The sequence below is a fragment of the Miscanthus floridulus genome, unplaced genomic scaffold, assembly GCF_019320115.1.
Source record: "Miscanthus floridulus cultivar M001 unplaced genomic scaffold, ASM1932011v1 os_2367_3, whole genome shotgun sequence".
Taxonomy (NCBI): domain Eukaryota; kingdom Viridiplantae; phylum Streptophyta; class Magnoliopsida; order Poales; family Poaceae; genus Miscanthus; species Miscanthus floridulus.
In genome coordinates, this window is record NW_027098270.1 from 60,302 (window position 1) to 73,022 (window position 12,721).

General features: G+C 46.0%; 1 protein-coding gene and 1 pseudogene across 1 annotated transcript; one reads left to right on the forward strand and one right to left on the reverse strand.

The window, feature by feature from the left end:
* Positions 1 to 410: 410 nt before the first annotated feature.
* On the reverse strand, positions 411 to 2,390 carry LOC136534910 (zinc finger BED domain-containing protein RICESLEEPER 2-like). The gene is made up of 2 exons (XM_066527266.1): positions 564 to 2,390; positions 411 to 479 (listed from the first exon to the last, which is right to left on the reverse strand). The coding sequence occupies exons 1-2, from the start codon at positions 2,388 to 2,390 to the stop codon at positions 411 to 413; spliced, it is 1,896 nt and encodes a 631-aa protein (XP_066383363.1).
* A 3,612-nt stretch (positions 2,391 to 6,002) lies between these two features.
* On the forward strand, positions 6,003 to 11,969 carry LOC136534911 (probable E3 ubiquitin-protein ligase ARI5; annotated as a pseudogene).
* Positions 11,970 to 12,721: the final 752 nt, after the last annotated feature.

Below are 12,721 nucleotides of genomic sequence, written 5' to 3' on the forward strand. Positions count from 1 at the left end.
CAAAGTACTTATAAATTTAACAATAGAGAATATAATCCATCCATCGATTGATCCACAATTCCACAAAGTTTTTGTCCAGCCAGCCCACCACGACCATGACCATGAGTCCATGATAGTCATACACTCGTACTCATACAGTTTACACATCAGTACATCACCCATTCATCCATACAGAATTCAAGAACGAAGCAAAATAAATGAGCCACAGCTTGAGTGGTAAACTAATCAGTTTTGCAGGTAATATATATACACCAAAAGCAAGTCAAAAGCAGCCATGGAGCGCAGCCAACAGGTCGTCAGGTCCCTAGTTCTGTTCCCCCTTTATATCTTGTAACCTGTATGTGAAGAACACATCAAGTGAGAACAAATATGATATCCACCACAGTGCTGGACATTCTAAAATAGACTTACTAGTTGCTTTCCACCACACTGCTGGGAAGCTCCACACTCTCAATGTCACCATCATCACCATCTTCTCCCTATAAAAACAGTAAAAGAATTAAGCATTACATACACAAACTTTGGGAAAAATGGAGTTGAAAAATAGACTAAAAATCACATACCAGAATAATAGGAGGACTTTTAGAACCTCGTATCCAGCTAGATGCACAAACTAGTGCTTGAACTGTCGCTGGCTTCAAAGAACTCCTATAGTCATCGAGAATTCTACCTCCACAACTGAAAGTGGACTCAAATAATACGCTGCTAGCGGGGACAGCTAAGAACTTCTTTGCCATACTAGACACAACAGGAAATCTAAGAGCATTCACCTTCCAATAGTGAAGTAAGTTAAAATTCTTATCATGTAAAGGATGGTTTGCTTCATCTAGGTAGATAAGTAACTCAGATTTTGAACTTTCTGAAGCACTTGACTCTAGAAAAGACTGAAATTCACTTGAAACAAGACAAGCCACTGAGCTGGTTGTTTCCTTTGATGATGAGGTTGATTGAGTGGTTGATGAGCTGCTACTGCCACCCATTTTCCGGCATTGCTCCAACTCATGCTTCTTGTAGAGCTCTTCTAACTCTTTTTTTATATCAGCAACCTCTTGTTCACACCTTGAGGAGTCATAAAGCTGACTAAAATAGAACTGAATATATCTCATTTTGAACCTAGGGTCAAGGATTGTAGCAATAACCATTACATTGTTCTTCTCTTCCCAATATTTATCAAATTTGTCTAACATTGCAGCAGTCATTTTCTTTAAATATGGGTCCTTATAATTTTTTGCCTTTAACAATGCAATCTTGACTTTCAAAATGTAAGGGTAGAATACATTAGCAGTAGGGTAAACTGATCCTGAAAATGCAGTGGTTGCTCCAGCCATCTCTCCTAGAATTGGTCTAATCTTCTCATATATGTTCCATTCAGATTCTGTAGGTTTCCATGCATAGTTCTGGTCTACTTGAGCATAATAACCAAATGCAGACCTATACTCAATGCAAGTGTCAAGCATTTTATATGTTGAGTTCCACCTTTTTTTAACATCAAGAGACAAACATTTCCCAACTTTAATAGCATAATCATTGCAAACCTCTACAAATTTGTACAGGCGACTTGGAGACCTCTTGAAATATTTCACAGTATTCCTTAGGTCACTTATGAGACCTTCTATTTGGTCTAGACCATCATTAACAACCAAATTGACTATGTGAGCAGCACAACGAACATGAAAATATTGGGGATCAAACTGACCATTCTTTCTAGCAAGCAGCTTGGCTGACAAATTTGTAGTAGCAGTATCATTATTTGAAGCATTATCAAGGGTGATTGACATAACCTTATCATCTATTTTCCATTCCACCAAGCACTCAAAAACAGCATGAGCTATCACTAAACCGGTGTGGGGAGGATCTAACTCAATAAAGTTAAGAACACGGCATTGCAAAACCCAATCACTATCTATGTAATGTGCCACCAAACATATGTACTGAACATTTTGATTGGATGTCCACAAATCAGTTGTCAAACTTATTGATTCAGCCTCTCTAAGACTCTTCTTTAGCTGCTCTTTCTCAGATTCATAAACTTTCATACATTCATTTTTAATAGTCTTCCTACCAATACATTCATACTTGCTATTCATCCACTTCACCAAGATATTAAACCATTTATGCTCAACCATCCTAAACGAATACTCATGGACAATTATCATCTTTGCAATCAATTTTCTAGTGTGCTCATGGTCATATTCAGTAGGATTAACAACAAGACAGCCATCATCTGCAACATAGTTGAGTGTACCTTGAGCAAGTTGTTGTTTAGCCTTAGCAAGCTTATTCTGAAACTGTGTGCAGCGGGCAAGGTGGCGGTTCAGCTGTGAAGTTGCTCCCCCTGGACGGTATACATAACTCTTATGACAGAATCTACACTTAGCCTTTGTCACCATAACACCAAACTCCTTCGTAGATTGAACACTTATCTCCTTGAAATACTTCCAACAACCAGCCCTCTTTCCTCTCTTTACCTTGGTCTTAGAAGGAGATAAATGAATACCAGCCCCAGCCTTCAATTTCTTCCGCCCTCTAGCTGCCTTTGAAGAATTTGACGGCACGCTTACATCATCTCCATCCTCCTCGTCCTGACTTTCATCATCATCTGACGGCATGCTTACAGATATAGCGGTAGCATCATTCATGTCAAAGTTCTCTCCGCCATCCTCATCCTCCGCCAAAGGCTCCATGTGCTGCTACATAGATTACATACATGTCAAAAATCAATTTTGCTGCACAACTAGCGTACAGACTACAGTCTATAGATTACACAAATCACATATGCTCATATGAATAAACATAAATATATTGGCATAGTGGCATCCTGCACGGTTGCACATGTTCACACGAATCACACACATGACACATTCTAGGCTACATCTCCTACAGATCAAAGCATCAAGAAAAATACATACCGTGTCCGTTTCTACTGATATGGAGGCTGATGGAGTAGTGGACTTTGCGGCTACGGATCCTCGACCATGACCGTGGCCACCACGATTGCCTATCGAGGGCGGCACCATCTTGTGTTTGCTCCTTGATTCAAGACTTGCCGCCACCGGAGGAAGCATCCCTCGGACCTCTTCCTCATCCTCCATGACCAGCTCGAGCTCGGGATGGGATGGGGCAAGCCGGCGAGCTGCGTGTGGAGATGGGAGACCGGAGAGGAGCTGCGTGCCTGCGTGCGGTGCGGTGCGGCCGAGCACGTGCGGCGTGCGGCGGCTCGGGGTCAGGGGTCGGGAGGGGGAAGGGAAAAGACTGTGACTGTGACTACGGTGGAAGACTGGAAGTGGAGTCGACTGCCTCTGCCTGCGTGCTGCGGCTGCTGGTGTGTGGTTAGGGTTTCACGAATGGGCTGGGCCGAGCTGCCTAATTTCAGTTGCTGGCTTGATGGGCCATATGGGCCGACCCAATTTCAGTTGCTGGCTTGATAATTGACTGGCTCATTATGGCTCGCGAGCAGCTCGTGAGCTGGCTCGAGCTGGCTCGTTATAAACCGAGCTGGCTCATTATAAAACGAGTTGGCTCATTATTAAACGAGTCGAGCTCGAGTCGAGCCATTAACGAGCGAGTCGAGCGAGCTAGCGATATATCTAAACCATTAACGAGCAGAGCGCAATCTCAATCTGACATATGGCCAAATCTGTTGTCCAATATCTAAACCATCAAGTTTTTGAGACATTTTTTAAAATCTATAAGGACATCTAGTTTTCTAGAAACTAGAATTACTTCATTACTCTTATTTTTTAGTTTTTGGATATACATGTTTTTAGAGGAAGATATATACACTACTACACAAATGATTTTGCAAGATGGTACCCTTTCATTAACCGAGGCGGTCACAAAATTCAACCGCCTCAGTTATTCCCTACGGATTAACGCAGGCGGGCATTTTTATTTATCGAGACGGGCAAAAAGTGTCCGCCTCCGAAAATCGATTTACGAAGGCGGTCGTCTTAAGGCAACCGCCTCCGTAAATCGATTTATGGAAGGCCCACCTCCGAAAATGCTGGCCCAGTCCTGAGCCCAGGCAAAGCCCAAGAGGCCCAATTCCAAGCACGCGTATATATACAACACACTTAGGGTTTCAGTCTCAGCTCCCTCCCTTCCTTAGCCGCACGAGCCGTGCGCCCTCTCTCCTCCTCTCGCTCTCAGCGCACGGCGCCCTCTCCTCCCTCACTCCCTTCGACGCTCTCATCCCTCCATTCGGCCCTCTCCTCCCTCCCTTCCTCCCTCCGGCGCTCTCCTCCCTCCGTCTTGCGCGCCCTCTCCTCCCTCCTTCACGGCGCCGTCCCTCCTCTGTAGCGCCGTCCTCTCTCCTCCCTCCGGCGCGGATCATGGCAGAGCGGCCCTCACAGCGCTCGGCGGCGCAAATCCATGCCGAGGCCGGGTGGATCCATGGCGAGGCGGCAAGGATCCAGGCCGGGCCCGGGTGGATCCTCGGTGTGGTGGCACACCCGTGGCGGCGTCGCGCGGGGCGGCACGGCCTCCCTCATGAGGGTGCGGCCAGCGGTGTACCCCGGCGGCGGATCCTCCCTCTTCCTCGAGCTCTGCGGCTGATCTGGCCGAGGAGCACCTCCAGCGGCGACGGATTCTCCCTCTCCCTCGAGCTCAGTGACGGATCTATCCGAGGAGAACCTCCAGCGGCGGCGGATCTGGTTGAGGAGCACCTCCAGCGGCTTCTCCAGGCAGATCTGCGACCGTGGTGGTCAGATCCACGGGCGAGGTGGCCGCTCCTGGCCGCGTGCAGGGGCAGCAGCATGGATCCGGCGGCAGAGAGCCCCTCTCGGTGGCGCGAGGCCCATATCCAGGCCGGTTAGGGCTAGGCTTCTAGATTTTTCTCTTTTTTGTTTTTTTATTTGATTAACCGATGCAGGCATTTTGACCGCCTCCGTAAAGTCATAATTAACCGTGACCTTTGATTGGAGACGGTTGCAATGCCCGCCTTCATTAAGATTTCTGTAGTAGTGATACATATGTATACAATATAGGCACTTGGGCCATGTGTCTTATAGGCCAAACTAGAACTATGTATAGGATATGTATATAGTTGACACTTAGTTATCTACTTCCGCCGTCCCACAAAGAAAGTCGCCATGGGATGTATGCAGGTCAAACTTTCTCAATTTTAACTAGGTTTATAGAAAATGCGTGCAACATTTATATCTTCAAATAAGTTTATTATAAAAGTATATTCAACGATCTATCTAATGATACTAATTATGTATTATATAGTTATTAATATTCTTTTGTATATAATTGGTTAAAGTTAAAAAATTTGACTTCTTGGGAAGCGAGAATAACTTCTATTTTGGGACACGGGAGTAGTAATTAAGTTAAACTGTTATAAGTTTGTTACGTCATAACTATTAGTATCCTTTTATAATTTAGTCAAACTATGGTTTAATATAAGACACATTAGAATTGTATGTTTTTTTATGCACAAAATTAAGTCTAAACCTAATGTACACACCTTTTTGATATGCTATTTGTTAAATACTACGTCTGTTCCAAACAATAAGTTGTTTTGACTTTTTTGGTTGATTCATTTTGCTATGTATCTAGACATATTATTATTATTATTATATATATATATATATATATATATATATATATATATATATATATATATATATATATATATATATATATATATATATATAGAGAGAGAGAGAGAGAGAGAGAGAGAGAGAGAGCAAAATGGATGTACCAAAAAATTCTAAATGACTTATAATTTGTAATGAGGGAGTATATTGCATGAATCACCATGTTAATACTAATCAAACAATAGATTTTTACTCACATGCCGCTATCCATAATGCACTTGAGTTTACCAATCCTAGGTATAGGCGTTGTGGGTCCAGGGCTCGAAGATTTTTCGAAAGTCAAAACGGGGAATGCAATAATTTAGTTACAAAGCTGATCGGTTTCACAAAATCATTACGATATCCACGAGGGTTTGTTTGGAAGCAAAATCCTCTGGTTAACAATATTTTAGGAGAGTCCGCATGCATGGCACCCGCAACTCTAACCATTCGCCAGTGACCCTGGTGGCGCGGCGCGGCATGTCGACAGCCGGAGGCGGTAAGGGCCGCTGCTCCGTCAGGAAGAAGAGAAGCAGAGACGGCGATGGCGAGAATGGCGCTGGCAAGAGATGCCGGGTTGACGAGGTCAAGGACTATGGCGATGGCGAGTTTGGCGCCGGCAAGAGATGCCGGGTAGACGAGGACGACTACGGCGATGGCGAGATCAGCGCCGGCAAGAGACGCCGGTTTGACGAGGACTACAACGATGGCGAGACCGGCGCCGGCAACGGCACGGGAGATTACAGCATAAACGGTGACGAGATCGACGACAACGGCGCACCGGTGAGGATTTGATCTACTACTACAACGACGATGACGATGACGAGGAGACGGAGGTCGATGGCGCCGAGGCGATCGAACGCGCCGAGGAGAGGTACATCGTTTGGAGCCAGGACGCTATCCGCGCGCGGCAGGAAGCGGACATCGCCAAGGTCGCCGATGTGCTGTCCGTCCCGCCGGGTGTCGCAGTCGTCCTGCTGTGGCTCTACAAGTGGCGAGCGCACTAGTAGAGAACAGACATTTCATCCGAGGCCAAAATGGGCTCTAGTCCCGGCATTTTTTGCGCCCGGGACTAGAGAGACCTTTAGTCCCGGTTGGTGTCTCCAATCGGGACTAAAGGTCCCTGCCCAACGGCTACTGCGCTCGGCACAGTAGTAGGGGACATTTAGTCCCGGTTGGAGCCACCAACCGGGACTAAAGGTATACTTTTACTCCCGGTGGGTGGCTCCAACCGGGACTAAAGGTCTCTGCCACCTCTGTCTAGCGCAGGAGCCGTTGGGAGGGACCTTTAGTCCCGGTTGGAGCCACCAACCGGGACTAAAGGTCCCCCCTTTATATATCAGTCGTCTCCTTCTTCCTCCCCGAGCCCGAGCTCAGCACATTTTGAAGCTCACTGCAAGTGTTCTTGCTTCCTCCCTCCATTGTTCCTCCATCCATTCTTCGATTCCTCCATCGATTTCTTCGATTCCTCCGTCGATTCTTCAGTTGTAAAGGTTATAAATCTCATACTCTCATTTTTCACCATTGTCTTATCTCATTTTGTTCACTATATATATATGGTTCTTTATTGTGGTTTTTTTCATTTGTAAGCAATTTGAGCTCAAAATCACTTTAAGCTTGCATATTTACATGAAGGAAGGTTAAAGTAGCTATTAAAAACTAGTATTCACCGTTCATTTGTAGCATGCATAGCACACTTCATTGTTTAGAGATATAGAGAATTTTAGAGTTTTTTAATTTTATTTGTTTATAAAATGAGAAATTTATAGTGTATTAAAAAATGAGTATAGGGACTAGTGCCTCCGACTGGTATGACAGATGCAATGCAAGGCCGTGCAATATAAAGCAAATCCGTTCTCTTTTGACGATACGCCCGAACAGCCGGGCCTAACAGATTTGATGGTTGAACGGGTCCGTCGGCCGTCGCCGTGCGACTGTACAACAAAGAACGGCATCGATCGACCATAGTATTTTATTGTCCGGAGTCCGGTCCGGGGTGCAATGCAACGCAATGACAATTGACAGTGCGTTGCTAGGTCAAAATATGGTCATTTCTATGGACTCCGTGACTAAACATTTTATTTTAACTTTTTATGAAATGAAAAACTTAGAAAATAGTTAGAAAATTATAGAAAATCCGTACTAGTTGAACTTGCGGACCGTGTTCAGCTCGGCCAGCATGTTCTGTGCCGAGCGGTAACGGACATCAAGGAGGAGCTTTGATTCTACGAGGGAGAGCGGCAACAGTCGTGGAAGACCGTGTTCCCTTCCTCGTAGAATCGGAGCTCTTCCTTGACCAAGTACGGTGCCATCCGGTGGAGAAATGCTCGCCGAGATGATCATGTAAGCAAGGTCAACTAGTACGGATGGTTATTTATTAAAACATGTTTTTGAGCTATAAATCCTGCTGGCCGTCTTCTTCCTCCTCGAGCCCGCCCGAGAGCTTAAGTTCAAATTTAAGCAGTCTCCAACGCCGCAGCCACCACCTCCAAGGAGGTCTCCAACGTCGCTGCCACCACCTCCAAGGAGGTCTCCAACGCCTCCCCCGCCCCCGCCTACCAAGAAGCCAAGTACCAAGAGGCCAGCCCCGCAAACAAAGAACCAGTCCCCGCCGGCAAAGAAAGCCACCGTGAAACCAAGGGCTATTCCCAAAATAATATCTGAACAGAAGGAAGAAGTAACTGATGCATATAAAAAAGATATGTCCAGATTCTATGACAAACTTAAAAAGAATCAAGAAGCAAGGAGAAACCCGGAGAAACCGTACTTCTTCGTAGCTCCAGATATTCTAAGAAAAAAGGTGGCTTCTTACCAGCAACAACAACGAGAATCTCGTAAGCCGTCCAAATCAACGTTAATGAACTATGACCGCACTCTCACCAAGTCAATTGAGGCGGCACAGAAAAAAAAGCGGGCAGGGAAAGGAGTTGCACAACTCGGACAACAATCGCACCAATCAGTCCCCCCGCTAGTTGTTGGTAATGAATATGGTTCGAATTTAGGATTAATGCATCAGGCAAACATACCTCCGGATGTCGATTTGGATCACCTTGGTGAATTTATTGATGAGACTGGTCTTGACCTTTACCAGATGTTTGGTGATGGAAACATTGAGAGTGCGACGGAGGTTGATATTTGGAAGAAAAAATTTGTACTAGGCCAGAGTCTATACAACCCTCAAGCCTTATCTGATCTGGGGACGCAAATGTACCTGCTAAACAAGTGGTACATGCAGGCGTCTACCGGTGGAGACTTCTGCGTTGGTGTCAGAATTAGAGACGAACATTGGTTCCGTGGCGATGATGTTATGTATGTTGACTTTGTAGAATTTCATCAACTATGCCACCTGACCTCTCTGGACAAAGTTATCATTAGCTGCTATTGCCTGTAAGTAATAATTCTTTCGATCTATTATTAAACTCATCATATGTATGTATATGCATATAAATTATCCTAACAAGTACTATATATATGCAGATTTACAATGATAGAGCTCAGAAAGGAAGGCTGCAATGAAATTGGTTTTGTTGATCCCCATATAGTATTCAAAGACCCAGTTACTCCAAAGACTAATTGGAAGTCTGAGTCAGAGAGTAACCTCATGAACTTCTTAGTGAACCAACGCCACAAGAAGGATATACTCTTTCCCTACAACTTCAAGTGAGTGTTAATAATGTCGATCATCCTTAATGGCTCATATGTTGATTCTAGTTAATTAATGAGTGTTATGCGTTATATCCTATAAACACATGCAGCAATCACTGGATATTGATGGACATCGATCTGGTGAAAAGTCACTTGATAATCTATGACTCGATGAGAAAACCACAACAAGACTACCAAGATATGATAGATATTATCCAGAGGTAATTTCGGTATCTCTAGCAACTATATATACACACAAACATGATGATTAACTATATCTGATGACGTGGCAATTTTTTATTGGGCAGTGTTTGGAAAACCTTTATTGAGAAGCAACACATGGAAAAATGCAAAGCGCCACTGAATGTAATCCCTTTGAAAGTAAGTCTCCTGAATCGCATCATCTTTATTAATTAAACATATAGCTTTCACCAGATCACCAGATTGGATGACAAATCTTTTTCTCGTAAAGTGGTGTCTAAGGCAGGAATAGAGGAACAACTACTGTGGTTACTATGTTTGCAAGTTTATCAAGGTGGTCTCCCAAAGAACTCCTACAGAGAGACTCAAAGTACGTTAAAAATAAACTATATATTCATTTAATTATTATTATTGATTGTGTTACTATGTCTTTATATATATATATATATATATATCTTTTTTGTACATATATTAATTTATTTTCCTTTAATTCAAACCTGTAAGCTCGATGGTTGGAGAAAAAGGTCATACGGCAAGACCAAATCAAAGCAATTCAAGAGTCTATAGCCGGATTTTTTAATGAGCAGGTCATCGATTCCAAGGGCGAGTTATACTTCGACCCAACACTGCCATTGAAGCCAAGCTAGAGGATGAGAGAAAACTTGTTATATCACAACAACTGTAATGCAATCTTTTGTAATATATACACAATTACACATGAAATAATATAATGTAAAATACACATATGCATGCATGCATGTAAATATATATATGATGCATGCATATATATATATATATATATATATATATATATATATATATATATATATATATATATATATATATATATATATATATATATATATATATATATATATATATATATATATTTCTATGCTTGAATTGTGTAATTTAATACATTCATTGTGCTTGAACCGAAATATACTATACGCGCGTATAAATGTATAATTAGCAGCGTACAATACGACTTCGAAAACCTATTTTGAAAAGAAAACAAAAAAAATAAAAAGAAAAGAAAAAAGAAAAAAAACCTTTAGTCCCGGTTCGTATTACCAACCGGGAGTAAAGGGTGCCGACCATCATGGCATGTCAGGAGGCACCTTTAGTCCCGGTTGGTGTTACCCACCGGGACTAAATGTTCCCCTTTAGTCCCGGTTCCTGACCCGGGACTAAAGGACCCCCTTTAGTCCTGGATGCTTGCTCCCGGGTGGGGAACCGGGACTAGAGGGGGTTCCCCACCGGAAGTAAAGCTCTGTTCTCTACCAGTGGCGATGCGTGTCCAGGAGGAATGGTTCTCCGACGACCGGCGCATCCGCGACGCCGTCGGCCTACCGGCGGACGGCGTCGTCCTCGTGCCCACGGCGCTCAGCCGCAAGCACCTCATCTGCGCGATCTGCTTCAGAAGGTTCCCCGCCGGCCGGGCAAGGTCCGCAGCGTGCTCCACCGACTTCTACTGCGACGAGTGCTGGCGCGGGTACATCCGCGCGGCGGTGGAGGACGGCCCGCGGTGCCTGTCGCTGCGGTGCCCGGACCCGTCGTGCTCGGCGACCGTCGTGCAAGAGCTGGTCGACGAGGTGGCCGCCGCCGCTGAGGACAAGGCCCGGTACGCGCGGTTCGCGCTCTGGTCGCTCGTGGACGAGAGCGGCGGCAGGATCAAGTGGTGCCCGGGACGCGGGTGCTCGCGCACCGTGGAGTTCGTTGGCTGCGCCGGCGACAGGACGGACGTGTTCTGTGAGTGCACGCACGGATTCTGCTGGAGCTGCGGCGAGGAGGAGTACCGGCCGGTGTCGTGCGACACGGTGCGCGCGTGGCTGGCCAAGAACGTCTCCGACTCGGAGACGGCGAACTGGGTGCTGACCAACACCAAGCACTGCCCCAAGTGCCGGCGGCCGATCGAGAAGAACCATGGCTGCAACCACATGACGCCCCCTGGTACCACCAGTTCTGTTGGATCTGCCTGGGACCATGTGAGTGCGGTAGCTACCGGGCGCGTCCGGCCAAGGTCAACGCCGGCGGCAAGGACGAGCGACGGCGGGAGCAAGCCAAGGCGTCGTTGGACAGGTAGCGCTGGGTGGCCAACCATACGTCGCTGCAGAATGTTTTCAAGGACATGGCCGACCTGGAGCGCAAGGGGCTGGAGAAGATGGCGGTCAAGGTGCGCGTCCCGGCCAGCGATCTGAGGTTCCTGACCAAGGCGTACGAGCAGGTCGCCGACTGCTGGCGAGTCCTGCGGTGGGCGCACGCGTACGGCTACTTCCTGGACCCCAAGCGCGACGCCATCAAGCGCAACCTGTTCGACCAACTCCAGAAGGACGCCAACAGTTCGCTGGATCGTCTGCACGGCTGCGCCGAGGTGGAGAGGAAGCAGCTCTGCGCCGGCGACGCGGCCGACGTCGCCGAGAGGTACAAGAGGCAGGCTACAAGAAGAAGCTTCAGAGCCTCACCCAGGTGATGCGGCACTACTTCGAGAACCTCGTGAAAGCGTTCGAGACCAACCTGGCCGAGGTGGACACAGCCGAGTAGGGCATGGATGGATTCCAAACCCATGCTATCTTTCATCAGATTTATCGCATTGAAGACTTTAATTAGTGTGTTATTCTTTTTTTTTTTAGAGGAATTAGTGTGTTATTCAGTTTAGCTTCATTCACGCATTCTTTTGTGTGTGTCGTTTTGGAAAATCTCCCATACACATCCATTCAAGACTTTAATTAGCGTGCTATTCAGTTTAGCTTCGTTCACTCTTTTGTGTCGGTCGTTCTGGAAAATGGTAAGGCCAGCGCCTGGACGTCCAGCTCCACTAGACCCGCGTTTGGACGCAGCTCCCGTTTGACGCACCTGTCGCGCCCCATCTTATCCCCTAGCGTCCGCCATGCCTGTGTAATACGAGAGCCCACCTGCGGCACCCGCATCACCACGCCGTGATGGCTGTCGCGCGATGGCGATGACATAGGCGAGCAGGCCATTGATCAGGAGCAGCACGATGAGGACCCACCCAGGACCACTTATGCCAGTGCGGATGTCAACGCATCCTCCAGTGGGAGCGCTGCCGCCGGCTTACAGCCAATGCAGCCATGGCTCCGGTGCTAGCACTCTCTCTTTCTCGCTCGACCACCCTATATCGAGATCTACTTTTGCAACACTCAGATGAAACAATTTTAACATACGACTGAAATAGATGAAACATTTGAAATATGCACTTGCAACATAGCCATTGTAACATATGGAACATCCAGATAAAATATTTTGCAACATACATCTGAAACAGATGAAATATT